Source organism: Drosophila virilis, chromosome 2, assembly GCF_030788295.1.
Source record: "Drosophila virilis strain 15010-1051.87 chromosome 2, Dvir_AGI_RSII-ME, whole genome shotgun sequence".
Taxonomy (NCBI): Eukaryota; Metazoa; Arthropoda; class Insecta; order Diptera; family Drosophilidae; genus Drosophila; species Drosophila virilis.
The window spans coordinates 15,715,577-15,743,398 of record NC_091544.1 but is presented as its reverse complement, the minus strand read 5'-3'; the positions used below and the strand labels follow the sequence as shown (position 1 = coordinate 15,743,398).

Sequence of the window (27,822 nt, the reverse complement as noted above, 5' to 3'; positions counted from 1 at the left end):
AAGCCGCATAGCCTTTGGACTTGCGCATAAATTAACCAGTAGTTAATGTCTTGACCAGATGTTAAATATTGTGCGTTAGATAGATGGCCGAAAAAGTTGGCCGAGTGCTTGAACCCAAGCTACATTTGTTGTTGTTAATCACTCACAACACATCTTTTTACTGCCTCGCACATTAATCAGCTTTTGGCAAATCAATCTAGGCCAAAATAAAGCAAATATAGTCAAGCCCTATGCTCCACGCTATGTACGTGGAATGAGTTATTGACGAATTTACGATGATTATAGTCCTATGCTTAGATAACACTCGGGGCACAACAAAGAATCTATATACCAAGGCGAAGAGTCAACCTTTAACAATTAGTTTATTGGAAATAATCTATATAGATCTCATAAACTACGAGTGTGCTTAAGACCATGTCGCAAAATCGATACTTATCGATATTTTTAAAAATGGAACGAAATATCGAACAATTATTAAACTCATTTTGCTCGTCGATCTGATCAAGAATATATATTTGCAGGTGCTTTCTTCTGCCTGTTGCATGCATTTTCATGTAACCCATTTTCAATGAGTTCCGTTGTTGTTTCTTTTCTCATTATCCAGAATACTGTAAAAAGCTTTCAGCCACTTGCTGAGCTGCCAGAAAAATGCAATGCAGACCACGTTTAAAACTTTCTGTGACTTATTTAAGTTAATGGAATTTTTCAACTTACGGCAAGCTACAGGTGCGCTACAGATGATGCGGTGTCGCTTGCCATTGCTTCTATTTGCCGTTGTGCCAGTAAATCTAAGTTTCTAAGTTTGTTTACTTCAAAAGGTTGCTAAATCCGGGCTTGGGTGGCTAACTAAGCTTCAAGACCCAACAAACTCCTGTTTCATAGCTGCTGCCAACACAGCTGTTGCAATGCTGCAATACAAATTAATTTTGACAGACTCAAGTGAACTACAAACCAGCCCAGACAGAGCAGACAGTTTAATGAAATAAAACACTTTGTGCAGATTATAAGCCCCAGCAACTAAGTACAGCTGCATCTAAGTAAGTTTGAATTTAAAATGCAGATTACTGACTTTGGCCTGAAGTGTTGGCAAGCTCTGTAAGTATTACAGAAAGTAATACACTCAAAGAAATGTTCAGTTAAATCTTTTTATAAAAGCTAGCGCAAAATAGATATTTTTGATCTCACAGAATAAAAATACAGGCAATTGTCAATGTAATCTTTTTCATTAGAATAGCTCAAAATAGATGCTATTGAACTTATCAAGAAGAATTGTTTTAATAGCAACATTCTTTAATTTATCATTTATATTCCATGCGGACAAAAACAAGACAATATCCCTTAGCCAAGAAGGTTGTCTCGTCCCGGTCGATTTAACGGGAAGCTGGAATAATCTATGAAGATATATTGCACACATAAGTGAAATTGAAGGAAGCATTTCGCTCAGTGCAGTACACGGAAACAGCTTTTAAGTTTACATGAACACAAAGCTAAAGCAAACAGTCAAGCAGCTAGGTATTTTACGTTCATTGTGAAGACGGATTCCCTGAATTGAAACCTAAGCTGTTTCTCTCAGGAACTCAACCCATTTAGTCAAGAAATCGCTTAACAGCATCGCCGTTGTATCATTAACTTTAATTTAACCTTCAATAAAAAACACTTAACCCGCCCCGCATAAATGAAATGTTTACAATGCCAGCCCAGAGCCATAATTAAAGCTGAATCATCGTTCAAATAAATAGAATAGAATTTCTATTGCAGACAAGTCAAGTGTATCTGCCCCCACTAACAAAACGCTCGTCAATTGAAATATCCTCGAAGCAGCTATTGTGTCTTTGTTTCGATTAAGGTCTTTTAATTGAGGGTTCTTAGACAGGGTTCGTTTGCCAGACATTTCGGCTTTTGCCCTTTGACATGCATCAATCATTTTGTAAATATTCAGATTGGGTACGATGATGATTTCGTTTCAAGTTGGTGCGCTTTTTGGCACTCTAATTATATTTAATTCGCAAAGTGAATCGAAACTCAGTGACCCATGCAAAATTCACTGGATGACTGCATTTTATTTTGTATTGTTTCCAATTTAACAATATCAAGCAATTAAATCCTTTGAGCGGAATCGCGCTCCTAAAAGCAGGCAACATTTTTGTTCTGGCATATGTGACAGGCATGTCAAGCAACCGGCACGCCCATACGCCCATCATAATTAGTCAGTTTTGGACAATTCTCAAGCACGTGCATTTGATGGCCAAACTTGCTATGGTCAAAAGTTTCTGGCCAAAATATAAATCTTAAGCTGTCCCGAATGCCGTCAGCAACAGGCGCAAAACAAAAAGTACACACAAAAACCGCAAAGACGAACAAATCATTGCCACAGGGACTTTTTAATACTCTTACAAACTAATCCCCGATTATGAACGTTTTTAATATATGCAAGAAGAGTTCAGAATATTCTAGCAAAACTATTTTAAGATTTTAAGCCAAAACTTATTTGAGTTAATTTGTTGCCAACATCTGAACCTAAACTGCAGCTTGAACTTGCCACGATAATGTGAAGACCTCGAAGTCAGAGTAAATAATCGAAATATAAGTAGCTGCGCATAAATGTCAAAAGTTAAAGACTTTGTTTAAGTTCTTCAGGAATTTTATGAATTTAATATTAGGGAGTATATGAACTTGCTGGGCACGTCGAGGCCAAATTTATTAGCAAAAAGCAATTTCTTTTCGTTAGAAGGATGCATGAAATTTTAATAACATTTACCAGGAATTTTCAAATGAACTTGGGTGGCGAATAGTTTTATAAATTGTTTGCCAGAAATCAATTACTAATGTGACTTCTAAGTATATATGGAAAATATATCTATTCCCAACAGTACAACAAAAAGCTAAAGTCCTCTAATCAAAATAATGATTACCTAGAGTCTTCTGATTAAATTATGATTATATAAGCTACTCAATTAGAAGTACTTTCAATAAATAAACTGGCAACTAGCGAAAAGAATGCGTCAGCTTGCGGAATCCTCCCAGTACAATGTGGTAAGCATAAAAACATGTTTTGGTGTTCTTTATACACAATTATTACACCTGAACAAATAAGGCAGCCGCAGAGTATATTTTTCTTTTGCATGACCGCCCAGAAAAAAACGTGCTACAGGCTTTCCTTTTGCAACTTTTCGTGGAGCAAGCAATTTGACATAGAGATTAAATTTTTAATTAAATGCTTGGGGCATGCCTTCGCAAAGGGGGTCCCCACATGACTTGGCATACGCTGTGGTTGAGCACAAAAGGATCAGCAGAAAATACCACTTGGCAAATCATCGAGGGACACGCATCAAAATAACAGTTAAAACGCAATTGAACTGCTGTACAAAATGCCAGGAACGTGAAATCTCCAAAGAGCAGGCCCGCCCCTCAGCAGCAAATATAATATAATTGACATTGAATGACCTTTGCCAATAGAGCTGGTGTGAATCAATAATTAAATAGAAGAAAAATTCGAATTGTCCAAAACAAAAAAGTAGCAAATGACCAGAAACAATAAAGAAAATGAAAGTAGGGCGCTCCAAAACAATACAGCGTGTGCATATATCCAAAGGACCTGAAGGACTCGCTGCAGACTCAGCGCAAACAGACAAACAGCAGGCGGCAAAAAGTGCGAAACAATTGCGTGCTAAACGCCAAAAACGTCAAAGTAAAGTAAAAAAAAAACGGAAAACTGTTAGAAAAATACAAAAAAACAAAAAAATGAAAAGATAAATGACATCGCCAGAAAAGAAATGGAACCATGGACAGTTCTATGACATTCGATGTTTACAGCTCTGTCCATTAGTTGACTAAGCTCTAGATGTTTTTAAATTAATTAAGGTCAGAGGCCAACACGCTACGTGTACAAAACTATTTCATTCATATTTGCTGATGTTCATTCAGGGCATAAGAGCGGCAACGAAATTCTACCCCTAACCCCAATTGAAAATGGAGTCAATTTGCGACTATTATCGGGCCAGAACTGCAAAAAAACGAAATAACTTGACAATATTCATTAAAGTTCAAGTTGATGTCAAAGTTGTTGCTGTTTGACAGTTAGTTGAATTTAACAGGAACTATTGCAGTCGCTCACAACTGAGATCTTAGCCTACAACATTAGATCCGAAAGCATTTGTTAAACTAAATTCAAGATTATTTTAGATTTTGCAATAATTTGCGAAATCCTTGCAAATTGAGTTTTGACACCTGAGATACATTTGGAGCCACCTTTTGAACCCTCCTTTTACCTTGCTCAATTTGCTTGTGAGCTTACAGAAACGTAATAGTCCAACTTTTTGGGCTTTTTGAAATTTTTATTTTCTTTTTTTTTTTTGGGAAGTTTTGTTTTTATTACAAGTTGAAAATATGCTAAGCCGCAAAATTGTCGTATTCATGTATAGTATGGCAGATATATATTCTCATATGCAGTGAAACGTTCAGTTATCCTTATATTTTTATTGAGTACTCAAAAAATCAAACCGTTTATACTTGAAATCCGAGTTTTCTTTTCTTTTTTTTTTTGTTGTTATCAATACAATTACAAATATAGCGTCTAAAATATACAAAAAAGGAACAATTTATGGCACTCGAGTTGTTCAAGAGCGGCTCATAATAGATTTGGTTTTTTTTTTTTTTATAATAAATGTAAATCGAATTTTAGATTTTTTTTTTTCATATACTTGCACTTATTACTAAGACATGAGCTAAGAAATTGAAAATAAAAACTTTTTATTGAGAGTTGTTGTTGTAAATGTTTTCCTTTAGTTATTTTTTTTATTATTATAATTGTATTATTATTATTATTCTTTTTTTTTATTTTTACTACGGGAAGTACGCACTTGATGGCAATATTGAGTTGGAGGCAGCCACCGGTTGTTCTGGGGCTGGCAGTTTTGAAAAAATTCAATCGTTGTTGAGGATTTTGAGACTACAGATTCATTTTTGCTACTTTCGTTGATTTCCGGTTCTTGTTGTGGAAACCAAGGCTTGTCGTTGTTTTGGGGACCCCATTGATGCATTCGTTGTGGTTGTTGTTGTTCTTCTTCTTGTAGTTGTTCATCTTTTAAAGTTCGTTTTCGTTCGTTTACAAAATTGAGCGGTGAGCTGTCAGAAATTAAAAAATTATTTATATTAATAACAATCCAACAACCGACTTGAAACAAAAACAGAAAATAAACTACAGTACGTATCAAAGTCTTTTAAACAAGTGCGTGCAATTTTCTACGAATCGTTTTCATTTTTAAGAATGTTAATCACAGTTTATATGGTTCTTCAATTTGGTCAAATGGTTACTACAACTACTTAGTTACTTGTATGGATGTTCTACGAATATATGGTATATAATGTTCTTCTAGGGATAATGCGGGATATACTACTTAGTATACGGCACTACATGTCGGATAATGTAGCTTGCATGAATAAATTTTTCACATGCGTGTGGAAGGGTTTTTTTAATTTTTTTTGTTTAAATAATATTCTTACCAATTTGTTTGTATTGCATTTCGTTACATGTAATTTATGTAAATTAAAGTACAAAAAAATTACAGAAGTGCTATATGATATAGCATCGCTTGTTATTAGAGCTAACGATTTTGATAGATTTTTGCTTATATTTTTTTATTTTTTGTTTTAGAAATAATCCTCTGCCTCAGCTGTGTTTGGCAAATAAATGTAAAAAAAAAATAAAAATAATAATGTTAAAATATTCATATTTGGAATTGAATAACATGAGAATTTAAGTAAGGACTAAGTATGTTTCACTATATCATTTCTCATCATGCTTTAAATCAGATATTTTCCGCGAGTGCTTAAAATGGTTTTCATGAGTTCCAAGAAACGTTTTAAAATAGTGGGAGCTTTGCCAGTGAATAGCATAAAATATATACAGGTTGCTTTGAATTCTATATACAATAGCAGGACTCAAATAATAATCATCTTGCGACTACTTACGTGTCAGGGGTCTGGCTGGGTGCCTGGACCACAGATAACGATTCTTCACCGGCGACAAATACGAATCACGGGCCACGGGGCTCGAGGCGCGGGGCACCGAGCTGGCACGGAAGGGCACCAAATCATCCACATCCCACCAGAAGGGATCGCGCACAATCGATGAGATGGGCAACCTGGGGCTGGGGCTCAACATATCCCTGAACCGGTTGCGTGGATGGAAGATTGGAAGTCCTATTTGTGGTTCGACATAGCGTTTTGAATGTGTTTATTGTCAAGTAGCAAAATCATCATCGATGTTTGTTGTTGTTGTTGTTGTTGTTGGTGGTGGTGTAATGTGCGTGTTGTAGGGTATACAATTAGATTTGTTGATTTTTGTTGTGTTTTGTTGTATTGCAATGTATACAAGAAGAGCAGAAAGAAAAATATTTTTTGCTTTGCTTTTAAACTAAAATACAAAAATTAAACCAAAAAAAAAAAAACAAGAAAAGACAACGCTTTAACATTAACAATGTTTTGATATTTTCCATGCGTATGTGAAGTTTCGTAGTGGAAAATTGACCAAAAATCATAAAAATGAAAATAGGACAGAGAGAGAGAGAGAGTGATAGAGTAAGGAAGAGAGAGAGGATAGGTGCCAGGCGCTACGGCAATTCAAAAAGCAAAATAGGTGGGGAGAAGCGTTTAAATGAATTCACGATTAAAGACTTTAAGCTCGTCGCTAACTTTTGGGCTAACATTACATTATTTTTTTTTTGTTTTTATTTTTTTTTTTTTGCTGATGCTGTTGGTAGTACACTCAACACAAGGAACATAATAAAAATGTTGTTGGATGGCAGCCAAAGTACATAAAAAAAAAAAAAGAAAATTTTGACAAATTCTAGCGACACACGCACAAAGTGACTGAAACAGATACGAACGCATCGCGAAAAATATGGCAACAATTTTTCAACACGTTCGTCATCATGATGATTATTATTATTATCATCATCATCATCATCATCATCATTGTCGTTGTCATTAACATTTTGTGTCGCATTTGGGCAATAGAAGCCATAATAAAGAACAACAACGAGAAAATTTCGTCTCTTCTTGTATAAAGAAAAACGGTTAGGATGAATTTTGATTTTTACCCTCAGCATCGTAGGCGACTTCAGTGGGACGTGGTCCCCAGCGACCGGCTTTGACAGGAGTGGGACTTGGTGAGCCGGCGCGCTCAAAAATGCTTGGCCTACTGGCGGCTGCATCGGCGGCGGCCGCCTCAGCAATTGCGGGCAACTTACTTTCAAAGAGTTCATCCAATGGTTCCAGCGAGCTGGCACGGAAGCTTGGCCGCGTGAACGGAGCCAGGCTGGTGGCGCGATCGAACACAGATGGTCCGCCGCGTGGCACGCTGCCCTCGCGATTCCAGTAGACCGGTGGTGGCACATAGGGCTCACTGCCAGCACGTGTGGTGCGGCTGGGACGGAACGGCGACACCGAGCGACGTGCTGCAAATTGAAACAGAAAACAAATTCATAGCTATAGCACAAGGCAGCGCTTAAGACTCCTAGTAACAATTGAACGTACTTTTTCACATTCTGTAATAGGATCAATTAAATGGTGGCCCCTAACGAGATACGTTCTCAAGATTGTAACTAATACCCTGTTTTCTTAATGGTTTTCTGGTCGTTAAGAAACAGACTCACACTGTAAAAAGTTCATTGGATAGAACAAAAGCAGGAACATTTTTAATAAAATTGTTAAATAAGTAAATTCTTTAGAGCTGCAGTTTGTTTGTCTAAGAGATGTGGTCACTTGAAAAATTGCTCATTTAATTCCACTTCTACCTTATGAAAAGTCTATTTAAATCCTTACTTGTCAAGATAAACACTTATGTCCCATGCACATACACACTTGAATAGAAATCCCATTTCATTTATATTCAAAGCTTTCATCGCCTTTGCTTTGACAATTCTCATACAATGTGTGTGTGCTTCTTTTTTCACATATGCAAGCTAGGAAAATTCTCATAGCCTTTGCATGATGCAGGCTACCTCAACGATATGTTTATACAACACTTCTTATTGAAAGGTCCTAGAGAACATGTCCAGTTGTTGCCTTGCTGCCTGGCATACCAAGTGGGTGTGGATTTCAAAAGAAATACTTAATCCGATAACCATGGAATTGCGAGCTCTTCGAAAAGAACATAACTTTTAAATAAGCTATCATCAAATACATATCATTTGCTTTTAGTTGAATTTCTTTTCTACAGATTGTTTAATATTATGTAAGTACTTACCGGCAGCAGTTCCCAAATAAACACAACAACCCAACGATGTTCAGACCTTCTAACGAAGCTCTAAACAACACACTAAACAAAATACATAGTACATAGTACAAAATTACAGAACTGCGGGCACGAAACAAGTTATGACAATTTGACACAACATTTACTTGGAGGTATTTATCTATTTTGTAGAATTTTTCGATTAAATACTGCCAGAGAAAGTTAAACATAATAATATGTGTACATAATAAATTATACTGAATGTGACATACATTGAGCACAGTCTTCGTTAAATATTTCATTTGATTTGAAAGTTTTAGTTTTTTTTTAAGTATTTGGCAGTTTATTTACAGGCACCGCACAGTGTATGTATCTATGTTCTTTTTTAGTAGTTGTGAGCTGGGGGAGCGACGAAGAAATGATATAGACAATCACACAAGAGGACGTGGGGCAACAGATAGTATTAAATGAATTCGAAAAAAAAAACTTTACAGTGTTACAAAAAACAAAAAAACAACAAATGTGTATGAATTTGGTATATACATTTAAAAATACAGGACAAAAGTCAGTTTAGTTGTCAAAAAATCAGTATATGCAAAACACAGTTGTTTGTATTTAATAGTTTTTATTAATTCCGTTTGTATTAATCTAAGAGTTTCTCAGAGTTGTAAAAAGCCAGCTCAGTGCGACAGCGGTACATTGATTTATCATACAGACTGTCGGCCGTATATTGCGCTCAAAAAACACTTTAGCAGCTATCAAAAAGTCTATGGTACAGCTGTTAGAAAAAATGTTGAAGGCTTAAAGTAGTTGGGTATGGATACGGATCTTGGCTTTAACAATGGGATGGTGAGCTGGTGAGTTTGTATGCAACGGCTGGTTAGAATGCTTTAATGAAATATATATAGTTATTAAATGGTTTATATGATTTATATTTTCGAAGTATGTCTAAATTAAAATTAGATATTTATATGTGTTTTGTTTGGTTTTATTACTTTCGTTGTTTGTTTGTTTGTTGTATAAATAAGTTAAAAATAAAAATTAAATAAAGCATCATATCATACAATGAAACATTTAACGAAATTCTTTTGTTGTTGTTGTTTTTCTTCCATTTACTATATTGGGGTATTGGATTCTTTTTACAGACAAATTAATTTAAAATTATCATTTATCATGTTACTTGCTGTTGGTATTGTTGTTAAACAATTTCTGCATAATTTTACAATTTACTAAAGCTAAGCCAAAACAAACGTTTTCAACCAGTTAGCTTTTTTTCGAATGTAAACGCTCAGTACATCAAACTGGCTGCAAGATATATATAGTATACGATATACAGTGTTAAAGATATAGTTTGTTCAGGCATTTATAGAAATTGTCAAATGGAGACTTGAACAACGCAAATTTCTTATGACAAAAAACTTGCTAGTCAAGTTTCGAGTTGATGTTTTTTTCTTTCTTTTTTTTTTTGTGTGTTGTCTGAATTTGAAAAAATTCTGTTGAGTTCTTGTTGTTCTCGTATTGATGTTGTTTTCTTTGCTATTTTTTTTTTTTCGTGCTTACATTTTGTAATTTTTCTAGCTTTTTTTACAAGTAGTCTTAAATTTTGTTGTCGTTTATCATTCAATTTCAAATTTCGTAGATTTTTATTTAAATGTTGTTGTTGTTGTTGTTGTATTGGCTACTTTCTGCTGATGTTCTTGTGTTTTTGTTTGTTTTTTTTTGATTTTTTTTCTTGACGTATTTAGAAAATGTCTTTGATATCCTTACCCTTGTTGAGTTCAGTCAACAGCTTATCCTCTGGCTCGTATTCCAAAGGCACCAAAGAGTTTGGTGTGAGTGGCTTGTCTCTCAAGTAGAGACCATAGCGAGATGGATATCTGAAAGGCACAAACAATATCGTCAGTCAGCTGTAGAACTTAGCAAATTGTTCCATGATATAGTATGGTAGTAGGATATAAAGATTTGCCACACACCTGCGCTCAATTTCTTGCATGCGCTTCAAATGATCATTCCAGGCCTTCTCTGCATCGTAATTAGCTGGAACTGCGAAGAGAATGTGCAATTAATCAATATAAAAATGTACACAAACCCTCAATCAAGGCATTCAAATATTAAAAGAGAAATTCAAGTAACTAAATAATAAATGTATTTGCTTACATTTTAAGGCAAAATTAAATTGTATTATAAAGACTGTTAAACTGGGGCTCTCAGCGTTTGCGTTATATTCCCATTTTTGTCAATAGAAAGCAGTTGGATATACGTACGATATTTATCCAATAAAAGCAGGTTTAACAATTAAAAAGCAGCAGAAAAGAAAAGAATTAAAAATAAAATAGTTTTAAAAAGTTGCATTTAATTAAGAAAAACCTTGGGTATGGAAAGTTCAAGTGCATAAAATGAAATCAAATGAAGATTAAATGCGATACAAAATACCTGATGAATGTCATGAATGTGAAATGCACAATTGAACACACGTTTTCCATAGCACGAGAAATTCTCAGGAAAAATAATATTTTTTATTGAATTTCAGCCAACAGAACTACATAAGAAAAATTACTATAAATCATTCTGAATATTATGTTAAACACAGCTAGATACACACAGACATATAAGCTAATGCTACAGATTTCTCCCTTAGTATTTACTAAATATATAACTAAAATGTTGATTTTGCCTAGAGAGAACAAATCTTTTGTAGTGCGCTGCGTCGATATATAGTATTTATAGTATATAAATATATATATAGTATATATATATATAGTGACATATCCATAGTCGCACCCACCCTTTAACATAACTTAGCACATAAGCATAAGCACAATTATAAACATTTCTAATATTGTAAACAAAGAGCCTGGTGATAACATCGACATTGGTCAAGATCAAACTGTCCCCCTTTGGTAGACATAAACAATTCACCCTAAATATCACGCCACTGTCAATGTTCCCATCAGAGTACTATCCCACGCATAATTGCTGACGCAGCTCAAACTTCACTCAATTTTGACTCAAACTCTCTCAAAGCGAAGTTTGCTAAGCGACCGCAACAGTTAGATAAATCAGTTCATATTCGGGAAGCAAATCTGAATGTACTCAACAAAAGTAGCCGTTAAGTGAAAATAATAAATTGAAATATATTTTTTTATAGTAACCTAACGTGTAAAACATAATTGGCGCAGCCGGTAGGATACGTCGGGAAAAATTAAAGATCGCTAAAGGATAATTAATTCCCAGATCTAACGCACAATCGCGACCGAAAGTGTTGTCGGAGTGTAATAAAAATTTTCTCGAATACGTATCCGCACAAGAACCTTCGGGTCATTAGTAGCTTAATAATATTGACCCTTTGGGCAATAAAGCTACTACAGTTAATAACGACTGGCTTTGCATATCGTTTGATCCCTGCAATACGTTATTACTGAGTCTTTTTAAGACACACACACAAAAAAAAAAAAAAACATTTAACCAATAATCCATCACAAACTTTAACCTAAAATAAAAGTGCAAAATCAAAGAACAATAAAGTTCAAACCTACAAACTCAAAACTATTCAAAAAAAAGTGTATTACACCAAGATGACAATGGAATTATCAGAACAACACCTCAACCAGGCCCTTTCACAACTTAGACAGGTGCCAAGCTTTGACGGATCAACGGATCAACTAAACGCCTTCATTAAAAGGATAGATTACATCCTACACCTGTATCCAACCCGAGATGTTAGACAACATAGCATCTTATACGGAGCCATCGAATTGCAAGTCACAGGAGATGCTCAGAGAATATCACAAAGGACAGCAGCCAACACTTGGCAGGAGCTGAGAAACGCATTGATTGAAGAATACAAAGTGCAGACACCATTTGAAGAACTCCTTCGACGCTTATACAACACGAATTACCAAGGAAACGTCCGTAAGTTCATCGAGGAGCTCGAGAATAAATCTTTTGTTATATTAAATAAGTTAGCACTAGAAAATATACCTAGCAATACAACCCTTTATACAAATGCTATGAATAACACAATCAAAGATGTTATTACAAAAAAATTACCAGATAGGCTTTTCATGATGTTAGCCAGACACGACATTACGTCGACACAAAAACTAAAGCAAGTAGCTCAAAGAGAGGGATTATATGAAAATAGCTTTACTGAAAAACCTAAAAATAATAATGTTCAGGGAAATCCAAATAACAATCGTAGGAACATGGGAAATTATCAGCAAAATGCTAACCCAACCACCATTTCAAGTGGCTATTCCAACACGAATCAGAGTTATCACGCACAAAATAAACAGCATAATAAGTCCGAAGACAATCAGAAAGCTCACCACGAGTTCCAACAGAAATTAAGTCAAGGTAGATACCAAAATCCCTTAAACTACCAAAATCAGTCCCATTCACGCTTGAATGCACCAAACCCTCCGACTAAACGTCAAAGAGATAGTAACAGTGGGCAGATGAAAATGGATACATCCGAAAATTTTCATCAGCAAGCCTCGGAACAAACAGAAGAAATCCATTCATAAAATTGATTATGAATGACGAAGTTCTAAAATGTGTCATCGACACAGGTTCAACCATTAATCTAATGAAAACTAACCGCTTAAATTTTCCAGTTTACAACGAAACATTAAAGGTTCACACCATAAATGGTGTTATTGAATTAAAACAAAGTATACGATTAGGAGCAAGCAAAATTTGTCCGAGCAAACAAAAATTCTATATTCACGACTTCTCAGAGCATTATGATGTTCTGATTGGGAGAGAATACCTTGAGGCATGTCAAGCAAAAATAGACTATGCACAAGGATCCGTAACCTTAGGAGAATTTAACTTTTGTTTTAGATATAACGACGAAGAGGTCGAAGAGGACATGACCGCACAAGAGTGCCTTGATCCACCCTCAACAGAGGACAGACCATTTAACTTCGCTATTAATAATGAATTAATAGAAAACAATGAGTTTAGGCTAGAGCACCTAAACTCAGAAGAAAAAGAAAAAATAAAAAAAGTTTTACATGAATTTCGTGATATCCAGTACCATGAAGGTGACAATTTGACTTTCACTAGTACAATTAAACACAAAATTCTAACAAAACATGAGGACCCAATTTACAAGCGTCCATACAAATATCCTCAAATATACGATGAGGAAGTAAATAAACAAATAAGCGATATGATAAAACAAAATATCATACGTAAATCCAAATCCCCTTACTGCTCACCAGTAATAATCGTTCCAAAGAAAAACGATGCATCTGGAAAGCAAAAGTTCCGGTTAGTCATAGATTACCGCAATCTCAATGAACTAACTATTAATGATAAATACCCTATCCCGATCATGGATGAAATATTAGACAAACTTGGAAAATGTCAATATTTCACAACCATTGATCTAGCCAAAGGCTTCCACCAAATCCAAATGGATCCTGGTTCAATACCCAAGACCGCATTTTCGACTAAACATGGCCATTACGAGTACACTCGCATGCCATTTGGTCTTAAGAATGCACCTGCAACGTTCCAACGTTGTATGAACAATCTCTTAGAAGATTTAATTTTTAAAGATTGTCTGGTCTACTTAGACGACATTATTATTTTTTCCACTTCATTGGAGGAACACATTTTGTCGCTACAAAAGGTATTTAAGAAGCTTAGAGAAGCTAACTTAAAACTACAGTTGGATAAATGCGAGTTTATGAGAAAAGAAACTGAATTTCTCGGTCACATCATCACAACTGAGGGTATAAAACCAAATCCCAACAAGATACAAGCAATTGTCAAATTCCCAATTCCAAAAACCCCAAAAGAAATAAAATCATTTCTAGGATTATGTGGTTTCTATAGGAAATTTATACCAAATTTCGCTAATATAGTAAAACCATTAACACTTAAATTAAAAAAAGGAGCAAAAATCAATATAAAAGACAGAGACTACGAACTAGCGTTTGAAAAGCTAAAAGTACTCATAACATCCGACCCAATTTTAATATACCCTAACTTCGAAAAACCATTTTCATTAACTACAGACGCGAGTAATATGGCAATAGGGGCCGTCCTTTCGCAAGAGCATAAGCCTATATGCTATGCAAGTAGAACTCTCAACGAGCATGAGTTAAATTATTCAACGATTGAAAAAGAATTATTAGCAATCGTTTGGGCCACTAAATACTTTAGGTCCTATCTCTTTGGTCGACAATTTCAAATCCTTAGTGATCACAGACCACTCGTCTGGTTAAATAATATGAAAGAACCTAACATGAAATTACAAAGGTGGAAGATCAAGCTAAATGAGTTTGATTTCCAAATTAAATACGTCCCAGGAAAAGAAAATTATGTGGCAGATGCTCTGTCCAGAATTCAATTAAACGAAAACTTCTTAGGCGAAGATACAATTAGCACAAGAGCAACAATACATAGTGCTCAAGAAGACAACAGTAACCATTTACAAATCACAGAAAGACCACTTAATTATTATAATCGACAAATAGAATTTGAAAAAGGAACCGAGAACGAAACAAAAGTTACGAATTACTTTCACAAAACCAACATAAAAATTACGTACAAAGACATGACTAATACGCATGCCAAAGAATTAATAAAAGAATACTTATGCACAAAGAAAAGTGTGCTATACTTCCACAACGAAGCAGATTTTCCAATTTTTCAAGAAGCCTACTTAGAAATAATAAGTCCGAATAATTCAACAAAGGCAATGAAAACTAGTACAAAATTAATAGACCTTCAAACATACGCAGAATTCAAAGAATTAATATTAAAAAAGCACAAAGAATTATTACATCCAGGAATTGAAAAAACTATCAATTGGTTCAAAGAAACCCACTATTTCCCAGATTATCAAAATCTAATTCAAAATCTAATAAATGAATGTGAGATTTGCAACATCGCAAAAACAGAACACAGAGATACAAAATTAACTTTCGAAATAACTCCGGAAATCGCTAATATCCGAGAAAAATATGTAATGGATTTTTACATAGTAGGAGATAAACAATTTTTATCTTGCATTGATATCTATTCAAAATTTGCATCATTAATAGAAATAAAAAGTAGAGACTGGCTAGAAACCAAACGAGCTATATTACAAGTGTTCAACCAAATGGGTAAACCCATCGAAATAAAGGCAGACAAAGACTCAGCTTTTATGTGTACAGCTTTACAATTATGGCTAAAATCAGAAGCAGTAAATATTAATATAACCACTAGTAAAAATGGTATATCCGACGTAGAACGATTTCATAAGACAGTTAACGAAAAACTAAGAATCATTAACAGCGACTCAGACGTCGAAAATAAACTTACAAAATTTGAAACTATACTCTACACGTACAAACACTCACCGTTAGTTAAATCAAAGACGACAACCCCGTTCAAGAAAACAGGAGAACTAAGACAAATCGACGACAAACATTTTGAGGAAACTAACAGAGGCAGGAAAATAACACATTACAAAACCAAATTCAAAAAGAAAAAGAAGACTAATCAAAGCAAATATAACAATTACAGGTCAACAACAGACAGCGATCAAAACATACAAGCACCAGCTTAAATTAATTATTATAATATTACTATCAATAACTGTAAACTATATAAATGCACAGAGTATTGAAATTAATCCTATCAAAGCCCATAACGGATATCTCATATTTAAAACAGGAACCATAGACATTCCGACAGATTACGAATTCCACTGTTTAACGGTTAATATAACAAAAACCGAAGAAACTTTTAACAATTTAATTGAACAAAGTAAAGAATTCAATAACCTTATACAAATCGAATACCTAGTAAAAAAATTAAACAGAGAAATAAACGGCTTAAAAATAGCCAAACGTAGCAAAAGAGGTTTAGTTAACATAGTAGGAACAGCATATAAATACTTATTTGGAACATTAAATCAAGAAGACAAAGCAGAAATTGAACAAAAAATAAGCAACTTAGCAGAAAACAGCGTTCAGGTTAACGAATTAAATTACATAATAGAAGCTATAAACAAAGGAATAGAAATCATGAACGAACTAGATCAAGAGAAACAAAAAGGAAAGAAATTAGATATCCTTATATTTAACTTACAACACTTTACAGAATATATAGAAGACATTGAGATGGGAATGCAGCTCACAAGATTAGGAATTTTTAACCCAAAATTACTAAAACATGACTATTTGTTGCATGTTAATTCTGAGAAATTGTTGAATACAAAAACTTCCACTTGGTTTAAATCAGATACAAACGAAATACTGATAATATCCCATATTCCTCGAGAAATAATAAAAAGCCCGGTATTCGAAATAATTCCATACCCGGATGAAAATAATAATATTTTGACAGAAATAGCTCATGAAAAATATTTTACCCAAGATAAAAAAGTTTATAGCAGAGAAACAAAAAAATTAATTAATAATGAATGTTTAACAGGAATTTTAAACCAAATAACATCAGAATGTAGTTATACTAAAATTTTGCAAAATTTTCAAATCAACTACATAGAACCAAATATAATTTTAACTTGGAATTTACCAAAAACTATATTAAACCATAATTGTATAAATAACGAAATAACAATAGAAGGAAACAATATAATAAAAATCTTTAATTGTTCATTGCAAATTAATGAAATTTCAATTTCAAACAATATGTTAGATTATACTCAAAGCATTTACGTAAGCAATGATGTTATAAAATTAGAACCACTTTCGTTTGTACAAACGAAACAAATTATAAATGCACATACAAAATTTAACAATGTATTCCAGATAATTACAATAACCATATTTGTAATCATATTAATAAGTTTAACACTGTATTTGACATATAAGTTCAAAAGCATACCTAAGAAATTAATTATAAAATATAAAAAACCCAAAGTAGAAGAAACACCTACAATAATAGGAGATATACCAATTCTAAAAGAAGAAAATGTTACACTATATCCAAACTTAAACACCTGAGGACAGGCACTTTTCTAATGGTTGGGGGAGTGACATATCCATAGTCGCACCCACCCTTTAACATAACTTAGCACATAAGCATAAGCACAATTATAAACATTTCTAATATTGTAAACAAAGAGCCTGGTGATAACATCGACATTGGTCAAGATCAAACTGTCCCCCTTTGGTAGACATAAACAATTCACCCTAAATATCACGCCACTGTCAATGTTCCCATCAGAGTACTATCCCACGCATAATTGCTGACGCAGCTCAAACTTCACTCAATTTTGACTCAAACTCTCTCAAAGCGAAGTTTGCTAAGCGACCGCAACAGTTAGATAAATCAGTTCATATTCGGGAAGCAAATCTGAATGTACTCAACAAAAGTAGCCGTTAAGTGAAAATAATAAATTGAAATATATTTTTTTATAGTAACCTAACGTGTAAAACTTAATTATATATATATTTGATTTGAATATACTTTTTTTTAGTTTCTTGTATTTTTTGACGAAAAACATTTATGTATTTTCTGAAACATTTATGAGAAAAAAAGAAAGAAAAAAATTGGTTAGTTTCGAAAATAAAAAATTACACTTGACTATGTGACTGTGTGTGGACAGGGGTGTGGGGTATAAAATAAATAGAGCTTTGTTATAGGCACACACGCGGGGAATGCACGCTAATTAACAATCACAAAAATTATATAAAAATAATTATGTATCTAAAATTGTATGCCTCAGTTATTTGATCCGCAGCACGCGTGAGCAAATTGAAAATGTTTTCCCAGTCTTATGTACCTGCATTATACATAAATATGCCTATATGTATATAAATATATACATATATATATGTATGTGTGTGTGTTTACCAGCTGAAAGCTTATGAGCATGTGTAAATTTTTTGTGTTCAACTTTTGTGTGCCTTTGCCAAAAACAATTCCCGAGCGCACAAATACTAAAAATCATTGACGTAATTCTATTTTGGCTTTCTGCAGTTCTTTCTTATTCAGTTTTTTTTTTTTTATTATTTTTTATATAATTATGAAATCATAGAGAAAAATGTATCGTAATTTGGCAACCCGTTAGCAATTCAAGGTGTGCTGGCATTAAGAATGCACGATTGGCATATGCAATGATTGACAGATTGATTGATTGATTCATGCCGTGACTGAGCCAGGAAATCATGTCGTTATCGTTATCAATTCACGTGTTGATGAACAGCTAAAAATGCACGACTGATAGATGCAATGATCAAAGTACGCTATCTGACTGACTGATTGACTGATGGATGGCATGACTGAGCTTTAAAATCAACTCGTCATCAATTCAAGAGTTGCAGCTCTGATATATGCAATGATTGAAGTGCGCTGACTGACTGGCTGATAACTGATGGATGGCCTGATTGAACCATAAAGGCAACCTGTTTTGCATAGAATTCCAAATGCATGATTGATATATGCAACGATTGAAATGCGTTGACTAACTGATTAATGGCGTGATTGAGCAAAAAAAAAATCAATCAAAGCTCTTAGGCAGTAGAATTGTGCGGGTTACTGTTGCTGTAGGATAAGTTGTAGTACTTAGTACAATGGTTGATCCAACTGGGCAACTTACTTGTTCTGCTGTAATGATGATCGTAGATGGCACGTGGCGAGTAGCCGTAGGTGTCACGGCTCACTGGCAAATATCTGTAGCCAGATGACTGAACGCGCTCGTTGGCCGTGGCGGGCTCATCGTAGATGCTCCTGTATGTGGGCGAATCCAGGTACGAGCTGTATGGGCGAGAGACTCTTGGCGTCTCATGGGCGCGAATATCCTCCGAACCTGTGGAGTGGCAAGCGAATTAACAATATTATAACTAATTGATGTACACTAGGATTGCTTTACTTCATAAGGTTTTGTGCTATTTCAGATATTTGGCTCATTGCCAAAAAATTGATTTCATTTTTGTGTTTCGTATTTTGAATTTTGTATTTTCTATATGAGCGCCTAGTTATTTTGCCTTGGCGCAGCAGCCACATTTTTTCGCTTTGTTTGGCTCATGAGCACATAGTTAAGATATTTTCAATATACACACATAATAGATATATATCTATATATATGTATATATAAATTGAAAAGAAAAAAAAGCTTTTCACATTTATACGGCTTTGTGTGTAGCTTTTTTGGCCAATACGCTTAAATGACACCTGCCAAAAAATAGACCAAAATTCTATACGCTGCTTGTGCTATTTATGTAGCTACCATGTCTATAAGACTTTTTATAAGACAGCTCTCTCGATACACAAATACATGGGATATTCATAGTTTATGTTTATGTTTCATAATATAGTTCTTTCAATACTAAACATATGTTATAGGAATTGTGATATGATATTTATGCTTACCCTTCAGGGATCTGATGTAGGATTGCCAGAATTTGGCCTTCTTGCTGGGGCTCTCGTTGCGCCCAATCATTTCCAAATGGTTTTTGAACATTTTGATCGATTTGTTTTGTGTCTTTCAAGCACAAGAAATATTCGTTGAACTCGTTCGCTGCAATACCAAAAAGTTTCCCAATTATAATTTTATATTATTTTTTTTTTATTTTATTTTCCCTTGTTCTATTTTATTATTATGACGATTTGTTTTTTCTTTTATGTTAAAATTGTATTAGCTTGCACTTTGCACCAATTTGAAGTTGTTTCTGTCAACGCCAAAGTCTACGACTCTTAAGTTCTATAGCACGTTTTGGCGCTGTTTGTGAGTTGTATTCGAATGTTGAAATGTCAACATGCACGAGATTGGGACAGCAGCACAGCCAAGAGCTGTTTTGCTATAGTTGTCGACATGGACGTGGATGTGGATGTGGATGTCCAAATCTTGGCTGACTCGACGCATTTGCTCAGTTCGAAAATAAACAGACTGTGTGCCACTTTACAGCAGAGCAAAGTTTACAAAAAATTGTATAAAATAGTTGTCTATTTGTATATATATATATAATTAAGTTTTACACGTTAGGTTACTATAAAAAAATATATTTCAATTTATTATTTTCACTTAACGGCTACTTTTGTTGAGTACATTCAGATTTGCTTCCCGAATATGAACTGATTTATCTAACTGTTGCGGTCGCTTAGCAAACTTCGCTTTGAGAGAGTTTGAGTCAAAATTGAGTGAAGTTTGAGCTGCGTCAGCAATTATGCGTGGGATAGTACTCTGATGGGAACATTGACAGTGGCGTGATATTTAGGGTGAATTGTTTATGTCTACCAAAGGGGGACAGTTTGATCTTGACCAATGTCGATGTTATCACCAGGCTCTTTGTTTACAATATTAGAAATGTTTATAATTGTGCTTATGCTTATGTGCTAAGATATGTTAAAGGGTGGGTGCGACTATGGATATGTCACTCCCCCAACCATTAGAAAAGTGCCTGTCCTCAGGTGTTTAAGTTTGGATATAGTGTAACATTTTCTTCTTTTACAATTGGTATATCTCCTATTATTGTAGGTGTTTCTTCTACTTTGGGTTTTTTATATTTTATAATTAATTTCTTAGGTATGCTTTTGAACTTATATGTCAAATACAGTGTTAAACTTATTAATATGATTACAAATATGGTTATTGTAATTATCTGGAATACATTGTTAAATTTTGTATGTGCATTTATAATTTGTTTCGTTTGTACAAACGAAAGTGGTTCTAATTTTATAACATCATTGCTTACGTAAATGCTTTGAGTATAATCTAACATATTGTTTGAAATTGAAATTTCATTAATTTGCAATGAACAATTAAAGATTTTTATTATATTGTTTCCTTCTATTGTTATTTCGTTATTTATACAATTATGGTTTAATATAGTTTTTGGTAAATTCCAAGTTAAAATTATATTTGGTTCTATGTAGTTGATTTGAAAATTTTGCAAAATTTTAGTATAACTACATTCTGATGTTATTTGGTTTAAAATTCCTGTTAAACATTCATTATTAATTAATTTTTTTGTTTCTCTGCTATAAACTTTTTTATCTTGGGTAAAATATTTTTCATGAGCTATTTCTGTCAAAATATTATTATTTTCATCCGGGTATGGAATTATTTCGAATACCGGGCTTTTTATTATTTCTCGAGGAATATGGGATATTATCAGTATTTCGTTTGTATCTGATTTAAACCAAGTGGAAGTTTTTGTATTCAACAATTTCTCAGAATTAACATGCAACAAATAGTCATGTTTTAGTAATTTTGGGTTAAAAATTCCTAATCTTGTGAGCTGCATTCCCATCTCAATGTCTTCTATATATTCTGTAAAGTGTTGTAAGTTAAATATAAGGATATCTAATTTCTTTCCTTTTTGTTTCTCTTGATCTAGTTCGTTCATGATTTCTATTCCTTTGTTTATAGCTTCTATTATGTAATTTAATTCGTTAACCTGAACGCTGTTTTCTGCTAAGTTGCTTATTTTTTGTTCAATTTCTGCTTTGTCTTCTTGATTTAATGTTCCAAATAAGTATTTATATGCTGTTCCTACTATGTTAACTAAACCTCTTTTGCTACGTTTGGCTATTTTTAAGCCGTTTATTTCTCTGTTTAATTTTTCTACTAGGTATTCGATTTGTATAAGGTTATTGAATTCTTTACTTTGTTCAATTAAATTGTTAAAAGTTTCTTCGGTTTTTGTTGAGGTTATTTATTAGTTTTTCTTTATTAGCTTGAGTGTCATACTCTGGTGTACCTGCATATATGAATATGTCCGCTGGTGTTCTGTTAGTCGTTTTGTGCTTTGTTTTATGATTGTACGTGTAGAGTATAGTTTCAAATTTTGTAAGTTTATTTTCGACGTCTGAGTCGCTGTTAATGATTCTTAGTTTTTCGTTAACTGTCTTATGAAATCGTTCTACGTCGGATATACCGTTTTTACTAGTGGTTATATTAATATTTACTGCTTCTGATTTTAGCCATAATTGTAAAGCTGTGCACATAAAAGCTGAGTCTTTGTCTGCCTTTATTTCGATGGGTTTACCCATTTGGTTGAACACTTGTAATATAGCTCGTTTGGTTTCTAGCCAGTCTCTACTTTTTATTTCTATTAATGATGCAAATTTTGAATAGATATCAATGCAAGATAAAAATTGTTTATCTCCTACTATGTAAAAATCCATTACATATTTTTCTCGGATATTAGCGATTTCCGGAGTTATTTCGAAAGTTAATTTTGTATCTCTGTGTTCTGTTTTTGCGATGTTGCAAATCTCACATTCATTTATTAGATTTTGAATTAGATTTTGATAATCTGGGAAATAGTGGGTTTCTTTGAACCAATTGATAGTTTTTTCAATTCCTGGATGTAATAATTCTTTGTGCTTTTTTAATATTAATTCTTTGAATTCTGCGTATGTTTGAAGGTCTATTAATTTTGTACTAGTTTTCATTGCCTTTGTTGAATTATTCGGACTTATTATTTCTAAGTAGGCTTCTTGAAAAATTGGAAAATCTGCTTCGTTGTGGAAGTATAGCACACTTTTCTTTGTGCATAAGTATTCTTTTATTAATTCTTTGGCATGCGTATTAGTCATGTCTTTGTACGTAATTTTTATGTTGGTTTTGTGAAAGTAATTCGTAACTTTTGTTTCGTTCTCGGTTCCTTTTTCAAATTCTATTTGTCGATTATAATAATTAAGTGGTCTTTCTGTGATTTGTAAATGGTTACTGTTGTCTTCTTGAGCACTATGTATTGTTGCTCTTGTGCTAATTGTATCTTCGCCTAAGAAGTTTTCGTTTAATTGAATTCTGGACAGAGCATCTGCCACATAATTTTCTTTTCCTGGGACGTATTTAATTTGGAAATCAAACTCATTTAGCTTGATCTTCCACCTTTGTAATTTCATGTTAGGTTCTTTCATATTATTTAACCAGACGAGTGGTCTGTGATCACTAAGGATTTGAAATTGTCGACCAAAGAGATAGGACCTAAAGTATTTAGTGGCCCAAACGATTGCTAATAATTCTTTTTCAATCGTTGAATAATTTAACTCATGCTCGTTGAGAGTTCTACTTGCATAGCATATAGGCTTATGCTCTTGCGAAAGGACGGCCCCTATTGCCATATTACTCGCGTCTGTAGTTAATGAAAATGGTTTTTCGAAGTTAGGGTATATTAAAATTGGGTCGGATGTTATGAGTACTTTTAGCTTTTCAAACGCTAGCTCGTAGTCTCTGTCTTTTATATTGATTTTTGCTCCCTTTTTTAATTTAAGTGTTAATGGTTTTACTATATTAGCGAAATTTGGTATAAATTTCCTATAGAAACCACATAATCCTAGAAATGATTTAATTTCTTTTGGGGTTTTTGGAATTGGGAATTTGACAATTGCTTGTATCTTGTTGGGATTTGGTTTTATACCCTCAGTTGTGATGATGTGACCGAGAAATTCAGTTTCTTTTCTCATAAACTCGCATTTATCCAACTGTAGTTTTAAGTTAGCTTCTCTAAGCTTCTTAAATACCTTTTGTAGCGACAAAATGTGTTCCTCCAATGAAGTGGAAAAAATAATAATGTCGTCTAAGTAGACCAGACAATCTTTAAAAATTAAATCTTCTAAGAGATTGTTCATACAACGTTGGAACGTTGCAGGTGCATTCTTAAGACCAAATGGCATGCGAGTGTACTCGTAATGGCCATGTTTAGTCGAAAATGCGGTCTTGGGTATTGAACCAGGATCCATTTGGATTTGGTGGAAGCCTTTGGCTAGATCAATGGTTGTGAAATATTGACATTTTCCAAGTTTGTCTAATATTTCATCCATGATCGGGATAGGGTATTTATCATTAATAGTTAGTTCATTGAGATTGCGGTAATCTATGACTAACCGGAATTTTTGCTTTCCAGATGCATCGTTTTTCTTTGGAACGATTATTACTGGTGAGCAGTAAGGGGATTTGGATTTACGTATGATATTTTGTTTTATCATATCGCTTATTTGTTTATTTACTTCCTCATCGTATATTTGAGGATATTTGTATGGACGCTTGTAAATTGGGTCCTCATGTTTCGTTAGAATTTTGTGTTTAATTGTACTAGTGAAAGTCAAATTGTCACCTTCATGGTACTGGATATCACGAAATTCATGTAAAACTTTTTTTATTTTTTCTTTTTCTTCTGAGTTTAGGTGCTCTAGCCTAAACTCATTGTTTTCTATTAATTCATTATTAATAGCGAAGTTAAATGGTCTGTCCTCTGTTGAGGGTGGATCAAGGCACTCTTGTGCGGTCATGTCCTCTTCGACCTCTTCGTCATTATATCTAAAACAAAAGTTAAATTCTCCTAAGGTTACGGATCCTTGTGCATAGTCTATTTTTGCTTGACATGCCTCAAGGTATTCTCTCCCAATCAGAACATCATAATGCTCTGAGAAGTCGTGAATATAGAATTTTTGTTTGCTCGGACAAATTTTGCTTGCTCCTAATCGTATACTTTGTTTTAATTCAATAACACCATTTATGGTGTGAACCTTTAATGTTTCGTTGTAAACTGGAAAATTTAAGCGGTTTGTTTTCATTAGATTTATGGTTGAACCTGTGTCGATGACACATTTTAGAACTTCGTCATTCATAATCAATTTTATGAATGGATTTCTTCTGTTTGTTCCGAGGCTTGCTGATGAAAATTTTCGGATGTATCCATTTTCATCTGCCCACTGTTACTATCTCTTTGACGTTTAGTCGGAGGGTTTGGTGCATTCAAGCGTGAATGGGACTGATTTTGGTAGTTTAAGGGATTTTGGTATCTACCTTGACTTAATTTCTGTTGGAACTCGTGGTGAGCTTTCTGATTGTCTTCGGACTTATTATGCTGTTTATTTTGTGCGTGATAACTCTGATTCGTGTTGGAATAGCCACTTGAAATGGTGGTTGGGTTAGCATTTTGCTGATAATTTCCCATGTTCCTACGATTGTTATTTGGATTTCCCTGAACATTATTATTTTTAGGTTTTTCAGTAACGCTATTTTCATATAATCCCTCTCTTTGAGCTACTTGCTTTAGTTTTTGTGTCGACGTAATGTCGTGTCTGGCTAACATCATGAAAAGCCTATCTGGTAATTTTTTTGTAATAACATCTTTGATTGTGTTATTCATAGCATTTGTATAAAGGGTTGTATTGCTAGGTATATTTTCTAGTGCTAACTTATTTAAAATAACAAAAGATTTATTCTCGAGCTCCTCGATGAACTTACGGACGTTTCCTTGGTAATTCGTGTTGTATAAGCGTCGAAGGAGTTCTTCAAATGGTGTCTGCACTTTGTATTCTTCAATCAATGCGTTTCTCAGCTCCTGCCAAGTGTTGGCTGCTGTCCTTTGTGATATTCTCTGAGCATCTCCTGTGACTTGCAATTCGATGGCTCCGTATAAGATGCTATGTTGTCTAACATCTCGGGTTGGATACAGGTGTAGGATGTAATCTATCCTTTTAATGAAGGCGTTTAGTTGATCCGTTGATCCGTCAAAGCTTGGCACCTGTCTAAGTTGTGAAAGGGCCTGGTTGAGGTGTTGTTCTGATAATTCCATTGTCATCTTGGTGTAATACACTTTTTTTTGAATAGTTTTGAGTTTGTAGGTTTGAACTTTATTGTTCTTTGATTTTGCACTTTTATTTTAAGTTAAAGTTTGTGATGGATTATTGTGTAAATGTTTTTTTTTTTTTTGTGTGTGTGTCTTAAAAAGACTCAGTAATAACGTATTGCAGGGATCAAACGATATGCAAAGCCAGTCGTTATTAACTGTAGTAGCTTTATTGCCCAAAGGGTCAATATTATTAAGCTACTAATGACCCGAAGGTTCTTGTGCGGATACGTATTCGAGAAAATTTTTATTACACTCCGACAACACTTTCGGTCGCGATTGTGCGTTAGATCTGGGAATTAATTATCCTTTAGCGATCTTTAATTTTTCCCGACGTATCCTACCGGCTGCGCCAATTAAGTTTTACACGTTAGGTTACTATAAAAAAATATATTTCAATTTATTATTTTCACTTAACGGCTACTTTTGTTGAGTACATTCAGATTTGCTTCCCGAATATGAACTGATTTATCTAACTGTTGCGGTCGCTTAGCAAACTTCGCTTTGAGAGAGTTTGAGTCAAAATTGAGTGAAGTTTGAGCTGCGTCAGCAATTATGCGTGGGATAGTACTCTGATGGGAACATTGACAGTGGCGTGATATTTAGGGTGAATTGTTTATGTCTACCAAAGGGGGACAGTTTGATCTTGACCAATGTCGATGTTATCACCAGGCTCTTTGTTTACAATATTAGAAATGTTTATAATTGTGCTTATGCTTATGTGCTAAGATATGTTAAAGGGTGGGTGCGACTATGGATATGTCACTATATATATAACATATCTATCTTCAACAAGATCAATCACTAAAAATAAATTTTTAACTCAAATAATATCGTCAGCAAACGCACACAAACTATATACTCATGTATGTATAGCATATACATATCAAAAATTTATATATTAAGCGGCACACTGAATTTTTCACACTCTCTCTCTGTATGTAAATGTATAACTAGCCAAAATTCTGTGTACATCAAGTCTATCTGCTGTTGGCCCGTAAGTGGGTATGTGTGTGTGTCTGTATGCGAGTCGAGTGCGTGTGTGTGTGTGTGTGTGTGTGTGTGAGACGACGATCTGCGCGAGCTGCAGCTAAATTTGCGTTATTTTTAAATGTCCTTGAGTTGAATTTTTCCTGACGGGCGTCAGGCTAAAAAGACGACGCCACAATTCTTAATTGAATTAATTTGATTTTTTTTTGTATTTTATATAGTCAAGATTTGTTTAATATACTTTCAATATGTTTTTTATTTGAAATAGATTTAAATAAACAATGCTCGAGTTTGTATCAAATTCAAACACTTCACAATTTGCTTTGGTAAATTCCATCAAACTTATTCAATATTCACTTGGTGTCAAATGTCTTTGGCTGCTTATATAATCAGCCCATTGGCAATCATATTTTGTCATATTTTGATTTCGAAATACCCAGTTTAGAAAACGAGCAGCAGCACTTTTTGAATAAAAAATATATGTTTGTACACTTTGCGATTGTTCAATAACTGCACCATAATGTTTGATTAAATTATTTAATTGATATTATTTATAAGTATGCATTTATTTGTTCAGATACTATTATTATTATTATTTTTTTTTTTTTGCTTAGCTTACAATTTGCTTTACTCCTAAAAAATAGCGATCTATCCTCAACGAAGAATTTTTTCAAACTGCAAACCATTCGAAATTTGCCTCACCAATTTTACTCGTTTCACAATTTGCCATTTGTTTCACACACGACAAAAGCACGATATTCCTTTACGGCGTAGGTAGCCGATCTATATGGTATCTATATCTATACACACACATGCGTATCTGTGTGTGTGTGGCCAGAAAGCTCAGCAAGTTCGCCTATAGCTTTCGCCAAATCTGTGGGCACTCGAGGGCGGCATCTGACAGATCGCCCGTTTGCCAGCGCCCACTCATTGTTTTGGATTCAAATGAACGCGGTGACGGCGTTGCTCATAAAAAGAAAACCCGAGAGTCACCCACACATATACCATCATATTCATATTCGAAATATCTTTAATATT

The 27,822-nt window shown here is 34.0% G+C and overlaps 2 protein-coding genes across 12 annotated transcripts in view; one reads left to right on the top strand and one right to left on the bottom strand.

Annotated features, from left to right (window-relative positions):
* Gyc88E (Guanylyl cyclase at 88E) overlaps positions 1-27,822 on the top strand; it is a 56,364-nt gene that overhangs the window by 15,379 nt on the left and 13,163 nt on the right. The gene's annotated exons all lie outside the window — the stretch shown is intronic.
* Positions 4,457-27,559, bottom strand: Mf (myofilin). Of its 10 annotated transcripts, none has more exons than XR_004303580.2 (9): positions 27,404-27,559; positions 19,580-19,727; positions 18,807-19,016; positions 10,210-10,279; positions 10,004-10,113; positions 7,101-7,457; positions 5,971-6,201; positions 5,503-5,672; positions 4,457-5,124 (listed from the first exon to the last, which is right to left on the bottom strand). XR_004303580.2 is itself a non-coding variant. In XM_015171652.3 (8 exons), exons 2-8 carry the CDS (start codon positions 19,668-19,670, stop codon positions 5,105-5,107), a joined length of 1,089 nt encoding a protein of 362 aa, XP_015027138.1. In that variant the 5' UTR covers positions 19,671-19,727; positions 27,404-27,559; the 3' UTR covers positions 4,457-5,104. The 10 variants fall into 10 exon arrangements, 6 of the variants coding, with proteins under 6 accessions (XP_015027138.1, XP_015027136.1, XP_015027137.1 ...); XR_004303585.2 differs by having other exon boundaries at positions 7,251-7,457; positions 10,210-10,273; XR_004303582.2 differs by having other exon boundaries at positions 7,251-7,457; positions 27,404-27,558.

Bases quoted from the DNA above. Each gene is read 5' to 3' on its own strand.
- Mf (XM_015171652.3), bottom strand. From the start codon at position 19,670: ATGTTCAAAAACCATTTGGAAATGATTGGGCGCAACGAGAGCCCCAGC. The intron at 19,017-19,579 runs GTAAGCATAAAT...GCCACTCCACAG, and splicing joins CTACATCAGATCCCTGAAGG to GTTCGGAGGATATTCGCGCC. The intron at 7,458-10,003 runs GTAAGGATATCA...TTCAATTTGCAG, and splicing joins GTTGACTGAACTCAACAAGG to CACGTCGCTCGGTGTCGCCG.